The sequence below is a fragment of the Sapajus apella genome, unplaced genomic scaffold (assembly GCF_009761245.1).
Source record: "Sapajus apella isolate SASKATOON/1434 unplaced genomic scaffold, GSC_monkey_1.0 scaffold173, whole genome shotgun sequence".
Lineage (NCBI taxonomy): Eukaryota > Metazoa > Chordata > Mammalia > Primates > Cebidae > Sapajus > Sapajus apella.
The window spans coordinates 886,683-909,340 of NW_022437113.1; the positions used below are offsets into that span (position 1 = coordinate 886,683).

The 22,658-nt window shown below is 53.6% G+C and overlaps 2 protein-coding genes and 1 non-coding gene across 4 annotated transcripts; 1 reads left to right on the forward strand and 2 right to left on the reverse strand.

Annotated features, from left to right (window-relative positions):
- Positions 1-1,632: 1,632 nt before the first annotated feature.
- Positions 1,633-10,381, forward strand: RAB3A (RAB3A, member RAS oncogene family). Of its 2 annotated transcripts, none has more exons than XM_032267928.1 (5): positions 1,633-1,800; positions 2,938-3,165; positions 5,495-5,613; positions 8,374-8,498; positions 9,524-10,381. In XM_032267928.1, the coding sequence occupies exons 2-5, from the start codon at positions 2,938-2,940 to the stop codon at positions 9,712-9,714; spliced, it is 663 nt and encodes a 220-aa protein (XP_032123819.1). In that variant the 5' UTR covers positions 1,633-1,800; the 3' UTR covers positions 9,715-10,381. The 2 variants fall into 2 exon arrangements, with proteins under 2 accessions (XP_032123819.1, XP_032123820.1); XM_032267929.1 differs by lacking the exon at positions 1,633-1,800 and adding an exon at positions 1,812-1,876.
- A 40-nt stretch (positions 10,382-10,421) lies between these two features.
- On the reverse strand, positions 10,422-13,161 carry MPV17L2 (MPV17 mitochondrial inner membrane protein like 2). The gene is made up of 5 exons (XM_032267930.1): positions 12,868-13,161; positions 12,305-12,475; positions 11,511-11,587; positions 11,294-11,422; positions 10,422-11,161 (listed from the first exon to the last, which is right to left on the reverse strand). Exons 1-5 carry the CDS (start codon positions 13,052-13,054, stop codon positions 11,105-11,107), a joined length of 621 nt encoding a protein of 206 aa, XP_032123821.1. The 5' UTR covers positions 13,055-13,161; the 3' UTR covers positions 10,422-11,104.
- A 2,141-nt stretch (positions 13,162-15,302) lies between these two features.
- On the reverse strand, positions 15,303-15,434 carry LOC116542792. Its single transcript, XR_004265350.1, has one exon. It is a non-coding gene; the product is annotated as a small nucleolar RNA SNORA42/SNORA80 family (small nucleolar RNA).
- Between the last annotated feature and the right edge of the window lie 7,224 nt (positions 15,435-22,658).

The following is a 22,658-nucleotide window of genomic DNA, read 5'->3' on the forward strand; positions in this document are numbered from 1 at the left end:
CTTCCTGGGGAAAAAAAAGGAAGAAGGTATTTCTGAGAGCGCCACCCATGTAGGAAGCGTGGCTTTGGGCGATCAGGGAGCTGAGCAGCCTAAAACCTCCCCCCTCCAAGGGGGCCCCAGGCCGGGCCTGGACCCTCTCCCCTGGAGCCCCCCACAGAGCGCCAACTGGACTGCGGGTGTCCGCGTGGGCGCGAGGGTGGGGAGAATGGGAGGTGGATTTCTTTTTATTTTATTTTTTGTTTTTCTGAACATTCCCAATTTCTCCGCAGTGGATTCGTGATACTTTTCTAGTTCTAGTGGTGGGGGTGGGGGTGGGGAAGGGAGGAAATATGTTACCCTAAAAAGAAAACAAAAATTTCCCAAATGCAAACGGAGAGGGGCCGGGGCCGGGGGGGCGTCCCAGTACTTCCAGGGTGCTGGGGGCGGGCTGGGGACCGGGTTGGCGGCGGCTGGGCCTCGAGGCGCTAAGTTATTCTGGTCTCTCGGCGCCTCCGCAGCTGGCGAGCTTTTTATAAACAGGAACGAGTTTCCCCGCACCCCAACTCCAGCCCCGCCTACTGTGCAGGGGGAGGGGGAGAATCTAGAGGATCAGGACTCTTCTGGGGGGCCACACACGCCTGGAGGGTTTGAAAACTGGAGCCCCCCGGAATGGGGGCTGCGGTTTCGGACTCCTCTCCCCTTCCCACATTCTGAGTTTTTTCCTTGAAGATTTGGAGGAATACACGGTGGAGCATCTTCGCTCCCAAAAGGCTCCATTCTCTGAGGTTTGCTTTCCCTGGACGGAGGGAGGGGCTCTTCCAGCCCCCGGGTCTTTGAACCTGAGCATTGGAGGGCTGGAGGCTTCCCGGGGCATTTACCGCAGGCTTTAAGGGGTTTCCTGGACAGGTCGCTTCCCTACTAAACCTTTTCTTTGAATTTTCCCCTTGATGACGGGGCGCAGGGAGGGGAGAGGGTTCCCAGAGAGTCCATCCGCTCCTTCCTCCTTTTCTGGGAATGGTGGAGAGGGGTATCTCTCTTGACCTCTATTTCTTCTTTCTATTTTTTAAACCTCAGAAACAGAGAAGGGTGGAGTCTTCACTAGCCCTGCCCTCTTTGGGGGTCTCACGCCTCGGGAATGGGACAGGGGCCCCTCTTGATCCCTGGTTATTCTTTTGTATTTATTTTGAACCCCATATATGTGAGGGCATAAAACATCTCTTGGGCCTCGGTTCTTCTTTTCTGCAACTGGGAGTCGGGGGCATTTAACAGAGGTCACAGCACCTTGGACTAGACTGTGGCCTCGAGTCCCCTACCTGGGGTGGGCGCGGGCACGGAAGGGAACCGCCCCTCGAAGACCCGGGCTCAGCCAAGGCCTCAGCCTCTCGGCCCTTCAATCGCCCAGAAGCCACCATTGGACAGGAGGAGGGAGCATACAATCGCTGATTGGCTAGTCTGCCCGTCGCTCGAGGGCTTAATCCTCCCCGAGGCGGAGTCGGCCCCCGCGCCGCTCCCACCCCTAGTGAATACACACGCTAGGCCCGCCCCATTTGCGCGTCAATCTTCGCAGGAGCCCCGCCCCATCTGGCTCTGCCTGCGTCAATGGGCCACATCTCTGCGCGCGGCTCCGCCTCCGGATGGCGTCACGAATTTAACTGCATTGAGGCCCCGCCCCTCCCTTTGCAGGACGTCACCGAGGACTGCAGGGGCCTGAGCCGCTGCCGCCGCCGCGCAGCCCCACATCAGCGCACAGGGGGCCCCGTCACCGCCACCGCCAGAAAAGTCACCGCCGCTAGGGTCGCCGTTGCATCGGTGCAGGGCAAGGTGAGCTCCTGGGCGGCCGGTGTGCTTCGGCTCCCAGCACCTGCATAACCTTCATTTGACTGACGGGCTGGTGGAGGTGCGGGACGAGGTTGGCCGGGGTTGATGGGGGGAAGGATGCGGCGGTCGCGAGGCTGGGAATGGGTAGGGCCCGGGCACCCCCCTCCTGCCTGATTCTCACCACTACCCCCCCAACCCCCCTGCTCTGCGGCGGAGGGGGAGGGGAGGCAAGCGCCTTGCGAGAAGCTGTGCGCGCGGGAGGCTCTTGCGTGCGCGTGCGCGTGGTGTGCACACGCGTGTGCGCGCCCGCCTGTGTCAGCAGGTCTGAGTGTACCCTCGCGTGTGTACCTGGATATGCTCGTGTGACCCCCACGGGCCTAAGTGTGTGCATGTTGCACGCGTGTGGAGAAAGATGTGTGAATCGCCTGTGCATGCGTGTCTCTGCATACAAGCACGGGGATCCGTGTCCCTGTGGGTGATGTGCACACGCCTGCATGTGTGGAGGGGCCTGTGCGCACGGATGGTTTGCACATTTCTATAGGCGAATCGGTGTGCAAGCAGGTGTCTGTGTCTTTGTCCTGTGCACCCCAGTGCGTTTACACACTCCTGTATGTACGGACGAGCGTGTTTGAGGCTGTGTGCACGTGAGCGTGTGCATGCCCCACCTGTATCATATGATGCAGCGGCCTTGGCCGGAGCTCTCTGGCCTGGAGGTTTGGGGAGAGAGGTGGCTGCAGATGCGCGTCCTCCAGGGGCCATGCGTGCGTGTGCACGTGCGGCTGCGAGGCCGTGTTCTCAGACCATGAAAGATTGATAGGGGGCGGGGCCAGCCGCAGTCACCCCCTCTGGGCTCAGCCCTGGGTTTAGGGTTACAGCCCCACCTGGGGCACAGGCCTCTTGGAAGGCTGGGGTGTTCCCACCCGCGACCCTCTGAGCCCCTCTTCTGAAACGTTCAGGATTTCAAGGTCACAGGCTGCCCTCTGCTGGGGGCACCATCAATGAATACTGGGGCTCCTGATGGGATAAGTGTGGTCTCCATACTCTGGCCCCTCCGGAGCTCTCCCCGTCCTCTGCCTGGGCTTGGACACATGAGGATGGAGGGTGCCCCTCTCACGGCTCTGCTATCCCCGGTATTCCCAGATGGCATCCGCCACAGACTCGCGCTATGGGCAGAAGGAGTCCTCGGATCAGAACTTCGACTACATGTTCAAGATTCTCATCATTGGCAACAGCAGCGTGGGCAAGACGTCCTTCCTCTTCCGCTACGCCGACGACTCGTTCACCCCTGCCTTCGTCAGCACCGTGGGCATCGACTTCAAGGTCAAAACCATCTATCGAAATGACAAGAGGATCAAGCTGCAGATCTGGGTGGGTCCCAGCTGGAGGGCTCCCTCCCGGCTCAGTCGGGTTCCCATCTTTGGAAAAGCAGCCCCAACCTCATCTATCTCTTTCCTGGCTGGAGTCACTCACTTACACACTGGGCATTTATCAAGTCCATACTGTGTACCAGAGGCAGACACAGACAGCACCTGTGTTCTCCCATAAGTGCCTAATCCTGGTGCCTCAGTTTCCCCATCTTCAGGTTCTTCCATGTATGAGGTTTCAGGTGGCCTTGGTCCCCATTCTCTTTTTTCATTTGTTTGAGATGGAGTCTCACTCTGCCTCACAAGCTGGGGTGTGGTGGCGTGATCTCGACTGACTGCAACCTCTCCTGCCCGGGTTCAAGGATTTTCCTGCCTCAGCCTCCCAAGTAGCTGGGATTACAGGGGCCTGCCACTGTGCCCAGCTAATTTTTGTAGTTTTTAGTAGAGATGGGGTTTCACCATGTTGGCCAGGCTGGTCTTGAACTCCTGACCTCGTGATCCACCTGCCTCGGCCTCCCAAAGTGCCGGGATTACAGGTGTGAGCCACCGTGCCCAGCCAGCTTCATCACCATTCTCTTTGTTTGTTTGTTTTTTGAGACAGGATGATCTTGCTCTGTCACTCAGGCTGGATTGCAGTCGCATGATGATGGCTCTCTGCCGCCTCGACTTCCTGGGCTCAAGGCATTCTTCCACCTAAGCCTCCCAAGTAGCTGGAATTACAGGCGTGCACCACCTCGCCTGCAATTTTTTTTTCTTTTTTGTAGAGACAGGGTCTGCCTAAGTCTGCCCAGGCTGGTCTTGAACTCCTGGGCTCAAACGATCCTCCCACCTCAGCCTCTCATGCTGGGGTTACAGGCATGAGCCATCCCGCCTGGCCTTGTTAGTTTCAAGAGACAGAGCCTCACTCTGTTGCCCAGGCTGGATTTGAACTGGGCTCAAGTGATCCTCCTGCCTCAGCTTCCCAAGTAGTTGGGAGTACAGGCGCGTGCCACTGAGTCCGGCTTCCTTCAGTTTTTAAACCTACAGTTCTGTTCTCTCCATCTTCGTCTGGCTTGGTTTTTCTTCTGGGTCCTTGTCACCCTCCAATATAGGAGATACATCTACACTGTTATTTTCTGTTTCTCGCACTGGGATGTCACTTAACAAGGCAGGGATTTCTGCCCATTTGTTAACAACTGTGTCCCCAGTGTCCAGTTCAGGGTGTGGCAAAGATCAGCGTCCAGACCATGTTTGTTTATTTTTTATTTTTTTTGAGACAGAGTCTCACTCTGTTACCCAGGCTGGAGTGTAATGGTGTGCCCTTGGCTCACTGCAACCTCCGCCTCCTGGGTTCAAGTGATTCTTCTGCCTCAGCCTCCCAAGTAGCTGGGATTACAGGGGGGAACCACCCTGCCCGGCGGGGTTTCACCATGTTGGTCAGGCTGGTCTTGAACCCCTGACTTCGTGATCCACCCACCTCAGCCTCCCAAAGTGCTGGGATTACAGGCGTGAGCCACTGTGCCTGGCCCCTTTTTTTCTTTTTTTTTTTTTTTTCTGAGACGGAGTTTCACTCATGTTACCCAGGCTGGAGTGCAATGGCGCGATCTCGGCTCACCGCAACCTCCGCCTCCTGGGTTCAGGCAATTCTCCTGCCTCAGCCTCCTGAGTGGCTGGGATTACAGACACGCACCACCATGCCCAGCTAATTTTTTGTATTTTTAGTAGAGACCGGGTTTCACCATGTTGACCAGGATGGTCTCGATCTCTTGACCTTGTGATCCACCCGCCTCGGCCTCCCAAAGTGCTGGGATTACAGGCGTGAGCCACCGCGCCCGGCCTGCCCTGTTTGTTTTTTGAGACAGGGTTTCACTCTGTGGCCCAGGCTGAACTGCAATGGTGTGATTTCACCTCACTGCAACCTCTGCCTCCGTCTTATCTGAGGCTCAAGCCACCGTCTTATCTGAGCCTCCTGAGTATTGAGACTACAGCTGTGAGCCACCATGCCGCATTCATTTTTATATTTTTTTGTAGAGATGGGGCCTCACTATGTTGCCCAGGCTGGTCTGGAACTCCTGGGTTCAAGCCATCTGCCCATCTCCGCCTCCCATAGTACTGGGATTACAGGTGTGAGCCACAGCACCCGGCGCCGGACCTGTTTGGTGAATGACTCTGTGGGATGATGGAGCACTCATGTACTCTGAGCAGTGTGACCCAGCCTGCTCTTCCTGACACTTTGTGCTCCTGAGGAAGCTCCTGCTTCTCCCAGGTGGCTGAAGTGGGTAATATCAGAGCTCATTTCCTCTCCGAGGGCCTGATGTGTGGGTCCTCTCTGACCTTCATCTCTTCCTCTCTAGGACACAGCAGGGCAAGAGCGATACCGGACCATCACCACTGCCTACTACCGGGGCGCTATGGGCTTCATCCTCATGTATGACATCACCAACGAAGAATCCTTCAATGCTGTGCAGGACTGGTGAGTGCACCCCGCTCACTCTTTTTTTTTTTTTTTTTTTTTTTTTTTTTTTTTTGAGAGAGAGTCTTACTCTGTCGCCCAGACTGGAGTCCAGTGGCACGATCAGGGCTCACTGCAGCCTTGGCCTCCTGGGCTCAGGTAATCCTCCCGCCTCAGCCTTCCAAGTAGCTGGGACTACAGGTGCACACCACCACACCTGGCTAAGTTTTTGTATTTTTAGTTGAGATGGGGTTTTGCTATGTTGCCCAGGCTGGTCTTGAACACCTTGGCTCAAGTGTTCTGCCCGCCTCAGCCTCCCAAAGTGCTGGGATTACAGGAGGGAGTCATTGCTCCTGGCCTTCCACACTCATTCTGGGACCATCATCTCTGAGACAAAGTGGCATGGTGGCTCATGCTTGTAATCCCAGGGCGGATCACAAGGTCAGGAGTTCAAGTCCAACCTGGTGAATGTAGTGAAACCTCGTCTCTACTAAAAGTACAAAAAAATAGCCGGGCATGGTGGTGGATGCCTGTCATCCCAGCTACTCGGGAGGCTGAGGCAGGAGAATCACTTGAACCCGAGAGACGGAGGTTGCAGTGAGCCGAGATTGTGCCACTGCACTCCAACCTGTGTGACAGAGTGAGACTCCGTCTCTAAAAAATAATAAATAAATAAATAAATAAAAGGTAGGGGTCAGGGAAGGGTTTCAGATAGAAAAGTAAAACTCTAAACATATAGAAAAAAACAGCTACGGCCGGGCGCGGTGGCTCAAGCTTATAATCCCAGCACTTTGGGAGGCCGAGGCGGGTGGATCACGAGGTCAAGAGATCGAGACCATCCTGGTCAACACGGTGAAACCCCGTCTCTACTAAAAATACAAAAAATTAGCTGGGCATGGTGGCGCGTGCCTGTAATCCCAGCTACTCGGGAGGCTGAGGCAGGAGAATTGCCTGAACCCAGGAGGCGGAGGTTGCGGTGAGCCGAGATCGCGCCATTGCACTCCAGCCTGGGTAACAACGGCGAAACTCCGTCCCAAAAATAAAAAATAAAAAAGAAAAAAACAGCTGCAACTGTAGGGTGGAGACAGAGACTTTAAGGAGAGCTGGCATAGGTTAGAGGTGGCAAACATTGCCATTTTCTGCTCAGAAGTAAAAACTCTTTAAAAAGATTTCTGGGCCAGGCACAGTGGCTCACGCCTGTAATCCTAGCACTTTGGGAGGCCAAGGTGGACAGATCTTGAGCTCAGGAGTTCGAGACCATCCTGGCCAACATACTGAAACCTGCCTCTACTAAAAACACAAAAGATTACCCAGGCGTGGTGGCTCACACCTGTAGTCCTAGCTACTTCGGAAGCTGAGGCAGGAGAATCACTTGAACCCAGGAGGTGAAGGTTGCAGTGAGCCTAGATTGCACCACTGCACTCCAGCCTGGATGACAGAGTGAGACTCCATCTCAAAAAAAAAGATGATTTCTGGGCTGGGTGGCTCATGCCTATAATTCCAGCACTTTGAGAGGCCAAGGCAAGTGGATTGCTTTAGCCCAGGAGTTTGAGACCAGCCTGGGCAACATAGAAAGACCCTGTCTCTACAAAAAAAAAAAAAGGAAAGAAAAGAAAAGGAGGCTTTCTCACTGGGTGTAGTGGCGTATGCTGGTAATCTCAGCTATTCAGGAGACTGAGGTGGGTGAGCATTGCTTGCGTACAGCAGTTCAAGACCAGCCTGGGTAACAGAATCAGGCTGTCTCCAAAAAAATAGCAGGTCGCTTTTCTGGAATAAACACCCAGAGGGAGGAAACAGCATATGAGGAGTTCTTGGGAGATGCGGGAAGCTGGCACTTCCAGGAAGGCTTCCTGGAGGAGGTGGCAGTATTCCCAGAGAGGCTTCCTGGAGGATGTGGCAGTATTGACAGAAACAGGAAAAGTGTGTTACTGGCAGGATACAGGCTACGATGAAGGATGGAGCCTGCCGTGTTCAATAATGGGTCTGTTGGGCCTGGCGCAGTGGCTCACGCCTGTCATCCCAGCACTTTCGGAGGACAAAGCGGGAGGCTCACTTGAGGTCAGGAGTTCGAGACCAGCCTGGCCAACATGGTAAAACCCTGTTTCTGCTAAAAATAAAAAAATTAGCCGGGAGTGGTGGCGTACACGTGTAATCCCAGCTACTCGGGAAGCTGAGGCACAAGAACCACTTGAAGTCAGGAGGTGGAGGTTGCAGTGAGCCGAGATTGCGCCACTGCACTCCATCCTGGGCATCAGAGGCAGACTCCATCTCAAAGAAAAAAACCCATAATATGGCTGGGTGCGGCGGCTCACGCCTGTAATCCCAGCACTTTGCGAGGCTGAGGTTGGGGGATCACAAGGTCAGGAGATCAAGACCATCCTGGCTAGCATGATGAAACCCCGTCTCTACTAAAGATAGAAAAAAATCAGCCAGGCCTGGTATGCACCCCTGTAGTCCCAGCTATCTGGGAGACTGAGGCAGGAGAATCACTTGAACCTGGGAGGCAGAGGTTGCAGTCAGCCGAGATCGTGCCATTGCACTCCAGCTTGGGCAACAAGAGTGAGACTCCATCTCAAAAAAACCCCAAACACACAAACAATAATGGGTCAATTGGGGGCTGGAGTGGGGTGAACGAGGGGCACATGGCGGGAAAGGATGTGGGGGAGGATGGAGGGCCAAGCTTCAGGGTTTTGGGACAAGGACACAGGCTCCACACCAGCCTGTCAGGGTGGAGCTGGGATCCTGGACGCCCTAACCTGTCCCCATCGCTGCCTCCTGCAGGTCCACCCAGATCAAGACCTACTCGTGGGACAATGCACAGGTGCTGCTGGTGGGAAACAAGTGTGACATGGAGGATGAGCGGGTGGTGTCATCAGAACGTGGCCGGCAGCTAGCTGACCACCTTGGTGAGTGCCCAGCTGGGCCAGAGACCCACAAGGCTAGAAAAAGGACACTGAGGTCCAGAGAGGGGAGGGTATGCACCCAAGGTCTTACAGCTAAGCCAGGTAGTTCATTCACACGTTCTGCAAACTTGCCTTCATCCAGGGGCCATTTGAGTTGGATCCTGAGGGCTGTGTAGGAGTTCACTGTGCAGAAAGTTACAGATTTATTCTGATACTCACTGTCCAATGCTTTGTTGGGTGTTGCTGGGCTTGAGAGGCAGGTAGGGGTGCCTTGAGGGACCTCTGGGGTGGAGGGAGGGACCTGGGCAGGAGGAGCCCATGGGGGAAGCCAGGCTTCCTGGAGAGGCGGGCAGTAGACTCTAGTGCTTGGAAGAAGGGTGTTTTAGGCAGAAGAAACAGCTTGGGTAAAGGCTTGCGGTGAGAAAGATCCTGCGTGTTTTGGAAGTTTCACATGACTGGAACATGAGGATCAGCTGGAGAAAATGTGGCTGATTACAGAGGGCCTCAACCATGTGCTGAGAGGCTGGGACTCTTTGGAGGGCAATAGGGAGCCACAGAGGGTGTGTGAGCAGGGAGAGGTCACGGCTGGATCTGAGTGTCAGAGGCTTCCAGGCCCAGTGCATGGGGCTGGGCATGTCTTGCCAGGTCCCTAAGGACAATGAGACACAATTTTAAGAAGGAAGGGCAGGAAGCCAGGTTCGGTAGCTCATGCCTGTAATCCCAGTACTTTAGGAGATGAGGTGGAGGATCCCTTGAGCCCAGGAGGTCAAGACTGCAGTGAGCTATGATCACGCCACCATACTCCATCCTCGGCAACAGAGCAAGGCCCTGTCGCCAAAAAAAAAAAAAAAAAAAAAAAAGAAATGCAGTCGACCTAGTTCAGTGTGGCTTCCCTGCAGGACTTGCCAGTCCTTCAATAAGTTGCTGGGCACAAGGCTCTCCAGGTGCTCCCTTTCCTCAGAGAGGCATCTGTAGGAGGTGGTGTGGGGCGTGGCCAGGGTCCTCATCCCTGCCTTCCCTGACCGCAGGGTTCGAGTTCTTTGAGGCAAGCGCCAAGGACAACATTAACGTCAAGCAGACGTTTGAGCGCCTGGTGGACGTCATCTGTGAGAAGATGTCGGAGTCTTTGGACACGGCGGACCCTGCGGTCACAGGCGCCAAGCAGGGCCCACAGCTCAGTGACCAGCAGGTACCGCCGCACCAGGACTGCGCCTGCTGAGAGCCACCCCGCCCCCTTGCCCCTCTTCCCCATCTTCCCCACCTCCCCAGGCCTGACCCGGCCCCCACCAGCCACGGGCACAAGACCCCCCCTCCCAACTTAGCCCACCACCCTTATTTATTATTGTAGCTATTTATTTATTGAAGACGTCCCGCAGGGGCCCGGGCTCCCCTGCCCGACCCCAGCCCTGCCTGTCCTGTACATATAACCCTTTCCCCGCTCAGCTGTGGTGTGTCGTGGCCTCGTGAACTCACCCCTCCCCCTCCTGACACCCCCCCCCCGCCTTTTTTTTAAATTCACCCCCATCCACAGTTGTCGGTTGTGAAGAGGGGGCCAGATGACACCCTAGAGCAGGCTGATCGGGCGATGGGAGGTGGCCAGGCCTGCCAGCCCCTCGGCTCTGCTGCGGTGGGCCGAGGCCGCTGTTGGGGGGTTCCCCGTGCGGACCATGGGGGTCAGAGTCTGGCCTGCCAGGCTCCTCTCCCCCAAGTTTTTTCTTTTGGTGAGGGGTGTGCTGTGGGTATTCACCACCCTGGGACCCCCCTGCCCACCAGACCTGTTCTGACCTCATGAGTGTCAAACGTGCCCCCCAGTTCCTTAGGAGATATCATGAAACACTACATACATCCAATAAAGCGAATGGACCACGTGTGTCCCTGTGAGCGCCGGGCCCTGCCCACCCTGGCTTTGGTCATCCACAGCATTTGCTTTTGTTATTTTTATTTGTAAATATAAATAGAGACAGGGTCTTGCTACGTTGCCCAGGCTGGTCTCGAACTCCTGGCCTTAAGCGATGCTTCCACCTCAGCCTCCCAAAGGGCTGAGATTTCAGGTGTGAGCCACTGCACCCAGCCAGCAGTTTCAATTACAGGACAGAAAGAATTTAATGGATTGTCCACAGCTCACAACCAGGGAAGAGACCCAGAGGCTTCCCGGCCCTGCCTGAAACTTTTGGGGGCCAACTCCAGGCCTGAGCCTGCTCTGAGGGGATGGGCCATATCGCCCCCGCAGTTGCAGGACCTGAGGGAGCTCCGGATTGGCGGCTTGGCCCAGAGCCACCTGGACGGCAGTGTTGCGGGGCTGGTGCTTGGGACTGGTTGGCTGGGTGGGCCCCGTGCTGAAGATGGCACATCTTGGTCACAGGTCACATGAGGCTCCTGCTGAGAAGGGCTAGGGGATGATCATCCATCTTCACAGGTGTGTTCTAGCTGGGGAAACTGAGTCCCAGAAGTGAGCTTGGAAAGGGCAGCTCAGCCCAGTGCCCGGGAGCTGGAGGGATGCTGGGACGCGGCCCGGGACCCCAGCTTGCTGCAGAGACCCATTCCCCTTCTGGCAAAGCGTGTGGTCCGCCAGGAGTCAGTCTTGCATCTGGTCCCAGGGGGCAGACAGCTCAGTCTGCTCGAGTGTCCAGGGCCACACAGCCTGGGGGTGTCAGGGGAACTGGGCTCTGTCCACACAAGACAAGGCATCTGGTCAGAAGCCTGCTTCATCCCTCCAGGTCCCTCTTGAGCCCTGTCCTACCCGTCTCTGTATCCCCCTGAGCAGTCCCCTCGGTGCCTAGTATGCCCACCATACTCACCCGGTACTTCAAGTAGGACAGGTATGTGTCCCAGCCCAGCGTCAGGCCATTGATGTAGGTGACTCGGAATTGGGGGGGCACGAAGAGGAAGTTCACCAACTGCGCAGCAGGCCACACGCACCAGTCGGCCTACGGGGAGAGGCGGGGCACGATGAGGGGCGGGGCCAAAGCCATGAGAGGGCGGGGCCGGACATGTGCAAGGGGCGGGTGCTCCCACCTTGTAGAATTCCCAGAACTTGTCCCGCAGCTCCTGGAAGCTCTCACCCAGTGTCTGGCCCTCCAGGCAGCCAAGGCCTGGGAAAGAAACCAAGAAATGAGAATGTTAGAGGCCAGGAAGTACTGCTGAGATGACAAGATGGGCTCACGATGGCGGGGTGGCGTTGGACCTGAGAGCCCCCACCCCAGAGAGACAGGGACTTTCAGATGGGATAGACAGAATCAAGTGGCTGGTGTGGGGACAAAACAGCAAGTCAGTCCCAGTGAGAGAGAGGTTATAAACATGCAAACACGTGCCCCAAAGGAGACACACCCTGAAGATGAGGCATTTTTATTACTGTTCCATCACAGACCAGGAAGCCGGGCTGGGAGGTGGAGAATGAGCGACTCCTCTATGAAGAGCGCTGTCTTTACCAAGCCTAGGGCTGGGACGGTCGCACCCCATGAAGTCCAGCCTCAATTCCTCTTCCTTCAGGCATCAGGCCTTTGCATTTGCTGTTCTTTCTGCCCGCCGGTTCCCTCTTCACGTCTCAACTGAGTGCGCCCTCTTTTGGGAAATACTCTCAACTTCCCGCCCAGGGCGGCCCCATCAGATACTGTCCTGGTCCCTCCTACACTCGCCAGCGTTCACATCGGCCTGGTCTGTCCTGTCCCCACTGGGACCTGCCTCCTAGTCCAGGGCCACCCGAACACGGGGCACATCGGAAAGGCACCTCTGCAACCTTCTTAACACAAAGCTGGCTCCACCCCTCCCGACCTATGAGAGGCAGAGCCGAGGTTTAGGAGGCTCCTTACCCAAGAAGTACCAGACGCCCAGCACGGGAGAGGCTACCAGCTGATCCACGAGGACCTTCTTGAGAACATTTGGGAAGCCTCGGAGGCCGGACGCAGGGAATAGGCGGTCCAGCGACAAGTACCAGTAGTGCAGGAAGGGACCCATGCTGCAGCCCACCGCAAACATGCTTGCTATAAGAGTGTAAGTCAGTGGGCTGGGTCGGGCCGGGAAATTTCCCAGTCCATTCCCTCCCTCCCTGGCTAAGGCCTGGGTAAGCCCAGTGCCATCCCCGGGCCTCAGCCTCACCGGGAAAACGGGAAGAGCCCACCCGTGCATTCTTCCACTACAAGCCCCACCAGCAGGCGCGGCTCCAGAGGCTCCTAGGTAGCGGGCAGAGACCCCCGGGAGTTGGGAGGTGACGGAGTCCCAGGGCTGCGGGAAGACAGAGACCCGGGGAGAGGCGCGGTAAGGGCAAGGGTCCTGCAGGGGACCGAGGCCACGGGTCAGGGGTCACGGCCCGCAGGTCTGGTGTCGGGATCAAAGGTCGCCCGGGGTGAAGGACTAAGCAGTGTGGCGTCCTCACCGGAGCGCCGCGGGTCGAAAACCTGGCCGGGCCGGGAGCGGATCTCCCAGGACTGGCGCACGCCGTCCCCGGCCGCCATAAGGGCGCCGCAGCCCAGCGTGTTGGTGACGAGCAGAGCGCGCCCCTGGAACAGAAGCTGCCCCGCGGACAACAGGCGGTGCAGCCGGCGCCAGCTGCCCCGAGCCATCGTCTCCGGAAGTCCAGGAACCGGCGTACCGCTCCGTTCCCGCTGCGCGGACCAGTGGCGAAACACCGTCGATCCCAAATTGCCCGCCCCTTCGGAGTCCCGGCCAATCGCATAAGGATCTGCAGTTCGCAGACCCGCCCCGCGCCGCGCCGCATAGACCAATCGCAGGCAGCCTCAGAGCGCCACATTGCCCGCCCCGAAGAGTATTGGCCAATAAAAGGCAGGCGTTCTATCCCAAGGTTGATCTCTGAACGAAGCTGTACACGCCCTCCAGAGCTTCACGGACCAATCGGAAAAAGAATTGCCTTACGCCACGCATGCCGATTGGTAACTTTGTACTCTTGTTGCCTCGCCCCTTTCTGTGCCAGCCTATGGGAAACCGTCGCAGCCCCGTTTACCGACACGCCCAGGACGGCACTGGCCAATTGCAGACCGACGTCATGCTGGCAAATCAGTGACTGTCGTCCCGCCTCCCGCGTTGGGGTTGGTCAATCTTAGGCAGTTACAGCGCCTTCTGGCCTGGTTGCCCTCCGGACTTCCAGATTCTCCTGGTCTTAACCAGAAGCGATGCGATTTGTGGCCACGATAACTACCGAGGTGGACTCCAATCCTGCAAAAAAGATTCATGGAACTTGGGGTGGGGTACAGTTCTGCTATGGCCCAGCCCAACTGGAGCCCAGTCCAGATGATGACCTTGGGCCTGACCTTAACTGGTCCTCTTAACTCAGTTTCCGAATAATGATGGTAATTGAAGTGTTAGTCACGTTTCTGGGCATACGATGCACTTTAACTCCTTCCAATCAAATTTATGTTCTTGCAGAAAAAATTATATCCTAATTTTACCGTTCCCGAGGGGAAAAAGATATTTTTTCTTTTATTATTTATTTATTTTTTAAAGACGGGGTTTCACCATGTTGGCCAGGGTGGTCTCGATTCCCTGTCCTTCTGATCCACCTGCCTCGGCCTCCCAAAGTGCTGGGATTACGGGCGTGAGCCACCACGCCCAGCCTCTTTATTTATTTTTTAAGACGAGGTCTCCGTTTGTCTCCCAGGCTGGAGTACAGAGAGGCACGATCTCGGCTCACTGCAATCTCCGCCTCCCAGATTCAAGCGATTCTTCTGTCCCAGCCTCCCGAGTCTCTGGGACTCCAGACACGTGCCACTACGCCCAGCTAATTTTTTGTATTTTTAGTAGAGACGGACTTTCACCGTGTTAACCAGGATGGTACAGATCTCCTAACCTTGTGATCGGCCCGCCTCGGCCTCCCAAAGTGCTGGGATTATAGGCGGGAGCCACAGCGCCTGGCCCCCCCCTTTTTTTTTTTTTTAATGGAGTCTCACTCTGTAACCCAGGCTGGAGTGGAATGGCCCGATCTCACCGCGACCTCCGCCTCCCAGGTTCAAGCGATTCTTGTGCCTCAGCCTCCCAAGCAGCTGGGATTACAGGCATGGGCCACCACGCCCAGCTAATTTTGTATTTTTGGTCGAGACAGGGTTTCACCATGTTAACCAGGCTGGTCTCGAACTCCTGACCTCAAGCGATCCACCCGCCTCAGCCTCCCAAAGTGCTTGGATGGCAGATGTGAGCCACCGCCCTGGCCTGAAAAATGATTTTCAGTGAGTCGCAAAGTACTGCCTGTGGGCTGTTGAAGGTGTCCAGATTCTTGGAATCTTGAACTAAGAATTGGACAAAGCTCACAGACAAAGCAAGGAAAGAATAAAGGTTAACAAAAGCACAGATTTGTTGAAAATGAAAGTACACTCCACAGGGTGGGAGCCAGGGGAGCATAGGGGGTCATGCCTGTAATCCCAGCACTTTGGGAGGCCCAGGCCCTGCGGATCACCTGAGGTCAGAAGTTCAAGACCAACCTGGCCAATGTGGTGAAATCCCATCACTACTAAAAATACAAAATTTAGCAGGATGTGGTGACCCACGCCTGTAATCCCAGCTACTCCAGAGGCTGAGGCAGGAGAATCTCTTGAACCAGAGAGGTGGAGGTTACAGTGAGCAGAGATGGCTCCAGCCTGGGTGACAGAGTGAGACTCTGTCTCAAAGAAAAAGAGAGCGAGGCTGTGCCTAGGGCAGTGGTCACTCGTACTTGGCTCAGAATTTACCTCTTTAAGTATTTTACAGTTTCATTCTTTTTGTCAACAAATGCCATGATTGGGTTTCAATAAAGTTTTACTTATGAACACAGAAATTTGCATTTTTTTTCTTTTTTTACTTTATTATTATTTTTATTTTTTCTACTGTGTAGCCCGCTTCAGTGCCAGCAGCCTACGGTCACAGAGGCCAGGCAATGGTTTGGGGCTAGTTTGCTCTGGCATGGGGTCCTATGAGAAGCCCAGGGGATGGGCCCATCATAAATCCAAGCCCCACTTTGGGAGGCTGAGGTGGGCGGATCACAAAGTCAAGAGATCGAGACCATCCTGGCCAACATGGTGAAACCCCGTCTCTACTAAAAAAAAATACAAAAATCAGCTGGGCGTGGTGGCATGCGCCTGTAGTCCCAGCTACTCGGGAGGGAGGCTGAGGCAGGAGAATTGCTTGAACCCGGGAGGCGGAGATTGCAGTGAACCCAGATTGCGCCACTGTACTCCAGCCTGGCGCCTGGCAACAGAGCAAGACTCTGTCTCAAAAAAAAAAAAAATCTAAACCCATGCATAGAAATTTGCATTTAATATAATTTCAGGACACGGAATAAGCAAAACTTTGTTGAAACACAATCATGCCATTTGTTGGTCTGCACAAGTAAAACTGCAGTATGGCTTTTTTCGTTGAGACAGAGTCTCACTCTGTCCCCCAGGCTGGAGTGCAGGGGGCATGATCTCGGCTCACAGCAACTTCTGCCTCCCAGGTTCAAGCGATTCTCTCACCTCAGCCTCCTGCGTAGCTGGAATTACAGGCACCCGCCACCATGTCTGGCTATTTTTTGTATTTTTATAGAGATGGGGTTTCACCATGTTGGCCAGGCTGGTCTTGAACTCCTGACCTCAAGTGAGCCACCCACCTCAGCCTCCCAAAGTGTTGGGATTACAGGCATGAACCATTGCGCCCGGTCTACAATACGGCTTTTGACAACAAAATTTTGCCCAGTCAGAAGACATCCTTTAGGGTTTTCTAAGTTTTTTTTTTTTTTTTTTTTGAGACAGGATCTTGCTCTGTCACCCAGACTGGAGTGCATTGGTGCGATTTTGGCTCACTACCTCCGTCTCCCATCTCAGCGTCCCTAGTAGCTGGGACTACAGGCATGTGCCACCATGCCTGACTAATTTTTATATTTTCAGTAGAGACGGGGTTTCACCCTGTTGCCTAGGCTGGTCTGGAACTCCTGAGCTCAAGTGATCCACCTGTCTTGGTCTCCCAAACTGCTGGGATTACACTCATAAGCCACCATGCCCAGCGTTCTGGTTCGGATTCCATGGTATATAGATCATAAACTTTGTAGTTATATCTGATAATACGAAAAATAATTTTTGCTTATCAACATGCAAATAATTCTACCACGTGGAAAGATGGTCTTCTTCCTCCCCCAAATTTAAACATTTTATTTATTTATTTTATTTTATTTCATTTTATTTATTTATTTATTTGAGACGGAGTTTTGCTCTCGTTACCCAGGCTGGAGTGCAATGGCGCGATCTCGGCTCATCGCAACTTCCGCCTCCTGGGTTCAGGCAATTCTCCTGCCTCAGCCTCCTGAGTAGCTGGGATTACAGGCACACACCACCATGCCCAGCTAATGTTTTGTATTTTTAGTAGAGACGGGGTTTCACCATGTTGACCAGGATGGTCTCGATCTCTTGACCTCGTGATCCACCCGCCTCGGCCTCCCACGGTGCTGGGATTACAGGCGTGAGCCACCGCGCCCGGCCTCATAGCTGTAGTTTTTAAATGAAAGCTGTAAGAGCCATGATTGCACCTGTCTATGTTTATATATTTATTTTATAGGTATGTAACACTTTCTCCCTCTTGATGGAATTCCTAAAGATCAACTTGTAAAGGAGCTCTATTTCCTGAGCTTTAGAAAACCACATGCGCTTACGTAAATTAAGTCTAGTCAAACAGGCTTCTGTTATCTTTAGATGTGGAAGGCGGTAAAAGTGTAGACTATAAAACTGTAAATTAAATGTAGGAACGCCGCATGCAATCAAAGTGAACTGCTTGGCTGGACGGTGCTCAGCTCTGTCATCCCAGCACTTTGGAAGGCTAATTGGAGGTGGATCATTTGAGGCCAGGAGTTCAAGAACACCCTGGGGAGCCGAGCAGGCGGATCACGAGGTCAGGAGTTCGAGACCATCCTGGCCAACATGGTGAAACCCGTCTCTACTAAAAATACAAAAATTAGCCAGTTGTGGTGGCGGGCACCTGTAATCCCAGCTACTCCTGAGGCTGAGGCAGGAGACTTGCTTGAACCCGGGAGGCGGAGGTTGCAGTGAGCTGAGATTGTGCCACTGAACTCTATCCTGGGTGACAGAGCAAGACTCCATCTCAAAAAACAAAAAACAAAAAACCACACACACACACAAGAATTTACCATGCATGGTGGGTCTCACTTGTAGTCCCAGCTCCTCGGGAGGCTGAGCAGGGAGGATCACCTGAGCCCTGGAGACAGAGGTTGCGGTAAGCCGCGATCACGCCACTGCACTTCAGCCTGGGTGACAGAACAAAACCCTGTCTCAAAAAATAAATAAAAATTTTTTACGAAGTGAATTGAGGGTGGGCAGGGTGGCTCACGCCTGTAATCCCAGCATCCTGGGAGGCTGAGGCAGGTGGATTGCTGGGTAACATAGTGAAACCCTGTCTATACTAAATATATTTTAAAAATTAGCTGAGCGTTGTGGCTCGCGCCTGTAGCTCCAGCTACTCGGGAGGCTGAGCGGGGAGGATCACTTGAGCCCTAGAGTCAGAGGTTGCAGTGAGCTGTGATGTCACCCCACTGCACTCCAGTCTGGGTGACAAAGTGAGACCCTGTCTGAAAAAAAAAAAAAAAAAAAAAAGGTGACTTGCTTAATGGATGTCGAGTCTGACAATAAATTAATTTTAAAAAGTAAAGGAGAGACCCATAAGTGGGTTTTTTTCTGGCTTACTTGGATGGTTATTTTTGAGACATGGTGTCATTTCGTCACACAGGCTGAAGTGCAGTGGCGCGATCTCGGCTCACTGAAGTCTCTGCCTCCCAGGTTCAAGCGATTCTTGTGCTTCAGCCTCCTGAGTACCTAGGATTACAGGCATGAGCCACCACACCCAGGTAATTTTGTATTTTTAGTAGAGACAGGGCTTCTCCATGTTGGTCAGGCTGGTCTCGGACTCCCGACCTCAGGAGATCCACCCGCTTTGGCCTCCCGAAGCGCTGGGATTATAGATGTGACCCAATGTGCCCGGCCAATGTTTGTGTTTTATATAGAGATGGGGTCTCACTATGTTGGCCAGGCTGGTCTTGAACTCCTGGCCTCCAGTAATCCGTCCACCTTGGCCTCCCAAAGTGCTGGGATTACAGGCCTGAGCGTGGTGCCAGGCCCAATATGTTTAATTTTTTAGGTTCTTTGCTTCTTTGATTTTTGATACTTGATTTGACAACAAACGTAACTTAAGGTGATGGTTATTATTTCAACGTTTCTTGAAATGTTCACGAGTAATTAAGCGTAATTGTTGAACACAAGTAAGTTCAATTAAAGTGAGATGAAGGCTTATAAATAAACTTTTCAACAATATTATGTTTTGTTTTTTTTTTTTTTTTGAGACGGAGTTTCACTCATGTTACCCAGGCTGGAGTGCAATGGCGCGATCTCGGCTCACCACAACCTCCGCCTCCTGGGTTCAGGCAATTCTCCTGCCTCAGCCTCCTGAGTAGCTGGGATTACAGGCACGCGCCACCATGCCCAGCTAATTTTTTTGTAATTTTAGTAGAGACGGGGTTTCACCGTGTTGACCAGGATGGTCTCGATCTCTTGACCTCGTGATCCACCCACCTCAGCCTCCCAAAGTGCTGGGATTACAGGCTTGAGCCACCACACCTGGCTAATATTATGTTTTTTAATATGCCTGCTTAAATATCGTTTTCTTTTCTTTTTTTTTTTTTTTTTTTGAGACGAAGTTTTGCACTTGTTGCCCAGGCTGGAGTGCAGTGGCCTGATCTCGGCTCACCGCAACCTCCGTCTCCCGGGTTCAAGCAATTCTTCTGCTTGAGCCTCCCGAGCAGCTGGGACTACAGGCATGTGCCACCACCCCCAGCTAATTTTTTTGTATTTTTAGTAAAGACAGGGTTTCACCATATTGGACAGGCTGGTCTCGAACTCCTGACCTCATGATCCACCCACCTCGGCCTCCCAAAGTGCCGGGATTACAGGTGTGAGCCACTGCGCGTGGCTTAAATATCGTTTTCAAAATCTTTTTCTAAGTGTGAACGTCATTGTATTTCTACCAAGCAAATGTAAATAATGGATATTCATTGAATATTTAAATCATTTACAAGATATTAAAATGTTAATGACTAGATATAACTTGTGACACAGAGTCTTGCTCTTTTGCCCAGGCTAGAGTGAAGTGACACAATCTTGCTTACTGCAGCCTCCACCTCCCGGGTCCAAGCGAGTCTCCTGTCTCAGCTTCCTGAGTAGCTGGGATTACAGGCATGCACCACCACACCCAGCTAACTTTTGTATTTTTAGTTAAGATGGGGTTTCACCATGTTGGCCAGGCTGGTCTCGAACTGCTGATCTCGGGTGATCCACCCGCCTTGGCCTCCCAATGTTCTGAGATTACAGGGGTGAGCCGCCGCGCCTGGCTTGTGAATTTTTATAGCGTGACTAAAGATACATGGTGCTGGGTTCAGAACTATAATCCCAGCACTACAGGAGCCCGAGGTAGGAGGGCGGCTTGAGGTCAGGGCTTTGAGACCAGCCCAGGCAACATAGCAAAACGCTGTCTCTGAGAAAATTAACAAACATTGAGAGGGATGATGAGCACCTGTAGCTCCAGCTACTTGAGAGGCTGAGGCAGGAGGACTGCTTGAGCCCAGGAAGTTGTGGCTACGGTGAGCTATGATTGTGCCCCTGCACTCCAGCCTGGGTGACAGAGCCAGATCCTGTGGAGTAAGGAATAGCTGGCATAGTGGCTCACACCTGTAATCCCAGCACTTTGGGAGGCCAAGGCGGGCAGATCGCTTGAGCCCAGGACTTTGATACCAGCTTGGGCGACATGGTGAAACCCTGTCTTCACTACCAATTCAGAAATTAGCCAGGTGTGGTGGCGTGTGCCTGTAGTCCCAGCTACTCTAGCTGGACCCGGAGGGCGGAGGCTGCAGTGAGCTGAGATCGCACCACCGCACTCCAGCATGGGTGACAGAGGGAGACTCTGTCTCAAAAACAGAAAGGAAAAAAAGGAAGGAAGGAAAGCGAGGTGAAGGGGGACAGAGAGAGAGAAAGAGACGAAGAAGGAAGAAATGCGCATGAAACGCCTGACTGCTCATACCATTTACAGACCTAACTTAGGTTCCCAGCTCTGACCTAAGTCACCGCCTTTTATTTATTTATTTATTTATTTTTGGCGGGGGTGGGGGACGGAGTTTCGCTCTTGTTGCCCAGGCTGGAGTGCAATGGCGCGATCTCGGCTCACCGCAACCTCCGCCTCCTGTGTTCAGGCAATTCTCCTGCCTCAGCCTCCTGAGTAGCTGGGATTACAGGCATGCGCCACCACGCCCAGTTAATGTTTTGTATTTTTAGTAGAGACGGGGTTTCACGTGTTGACCAGGATGGTCTTGATCTCTTGACCTCGTGATCCACCCGCCTCGGCCTCCCAAAGTGCTGGGATTACAGGCGTGAGCCACCGCACCCGGCGCCACCACCTTTTAAAATGAGACACACATGTGTAACCAAGCTAACCTATTATCAGATCAAAGATATTGATTCCACAAAATATGGCATCGTGTGCTTAGATTTCTTTTCTTTTCTTTCTTTTTTTTTTTTTGAGACCCAGTCTCGCTCTGTCGCCCAGGCTGGAGTGCAGTGGCGTGATCTCAACTCACTGCAACCTCCGCCTCCCGTGTTCAAGCCATTCTCCTGCCTCAGCCTCTCCAGTAGCTGGGACGACAGGCGCATGCCGACACGCCCGGCTAATTTTTTTGTATTTTTAGTAGAGACGGAGTTTCACCGTGTTAGCCAGGATGGTCTCGTTCTCCTGACCTCGAGATCTGCCCCTCTTGGCTTCCCAAAGTGCTGGGATTACAGACGTGAGCCACCACACCCAGCCTAATTTTTGCATTTTTAGTAGAGATTGGGTTTCGCCACATTGGCCAGGCTGGTCTTGAACTCCTGACCTCAAGTGATCCCCCCGCCTCAGCCTCCCAAAGTGCTGTGATTACAGACGTGAGCCGCTGCACCCAGCCAGGTTACTCTTTTTCACTTTCCCTGTTCTACTCTTTGGAATCAAGTTACTAAATCCAGTTCACGATCAAGGCGGTTGCAGGGCCAGGCGCAGCGGATCACCTCTGCAACCACCGCACTTCGGGATCCTCAAGAAGGACCGCTTGAGCCCAGGAGTTTGAGACCAGCCTGGGGAAAACAACCAGACACCATCTCAAAATAGAGAGAAACAAACAAAGGTATTTGTAGGGCGTGGAATTAAGCCTCACGTCGTTGAAGGAAGGTTATAACATCTATGAGATGGCCAGTCTGTCAGTAAGGAAGGAGACAACGCTCAACATGCGTTTTCCCTTCTTTTTCATTTAAGAGGCATAAAGAATCTTGGCCGGGCGCGGTGGCTCACGCCTGTAATCCCAGCACTTTGGGAGGCCGAGGTGGGCGGATCACGAGGTCAAGAGATCGAGACCAGCCTGGCCAACATGGTGAAACCCCGTCTCTACTAAAATACAAAAATTAGCTGGGCATGGTGGCGCGTGCCTGTAATCCCAGCGACTCAGGAGGCTGAGGCAGGAGAATTGTCTGAACCCAGGAGGCGGAGGTTGCGGTGAGCCGAGATCGCGCCATTGCACTCCAGCCTGGCGACAGAAGGAGGCTCTGTCTCAAAAAAACGGAAACAAACAAACAAAAAAACCAAAAAACCAATGACTTACATCTGACTTGCCAGATCAGCCTTACAGGATCGGACGGGTTGAGCCTGGCCAATCCAAATCCTCAGGATATTTTTAGGGGCCATGCGAGGCGGCTCATGCCTATAATCCTAGCACTCTGGGAGGCCGAGGCGGCCGGATCACTTGAGGTCAGGAGTTGGAGATCAGCCTGGCCAACGTAGAGAAACCCAGCTACTCGGGAGGCTGAGGCAGGAGAGTTGCTTGAACCTGGGAAGAGGAGGTCACAGCAAACTGAGCTCGCACCACTGCACTCCTGCCTGGGCAACAGAGCGAGCCTCCATCTCAAAAAAAGAAGAATTAAATCAAGTCTTTTTGTGTTTGTTTAGTTTTGAGACAGGGTCTTGCTCGGTCTCCCAGGCTGGAGTGCAGTGGTGTGATCATAGCTCACTGCAGCCTTGACCTCTTAGGGCCAAGCGATTCTCCCACCTGAGCCTCCTGAGTAGCTGGGAGGACAGGCACACCCCACCACACCTGGCTAATTTTTAAATTTCTCGTAGAGTCATGCTGGTTTT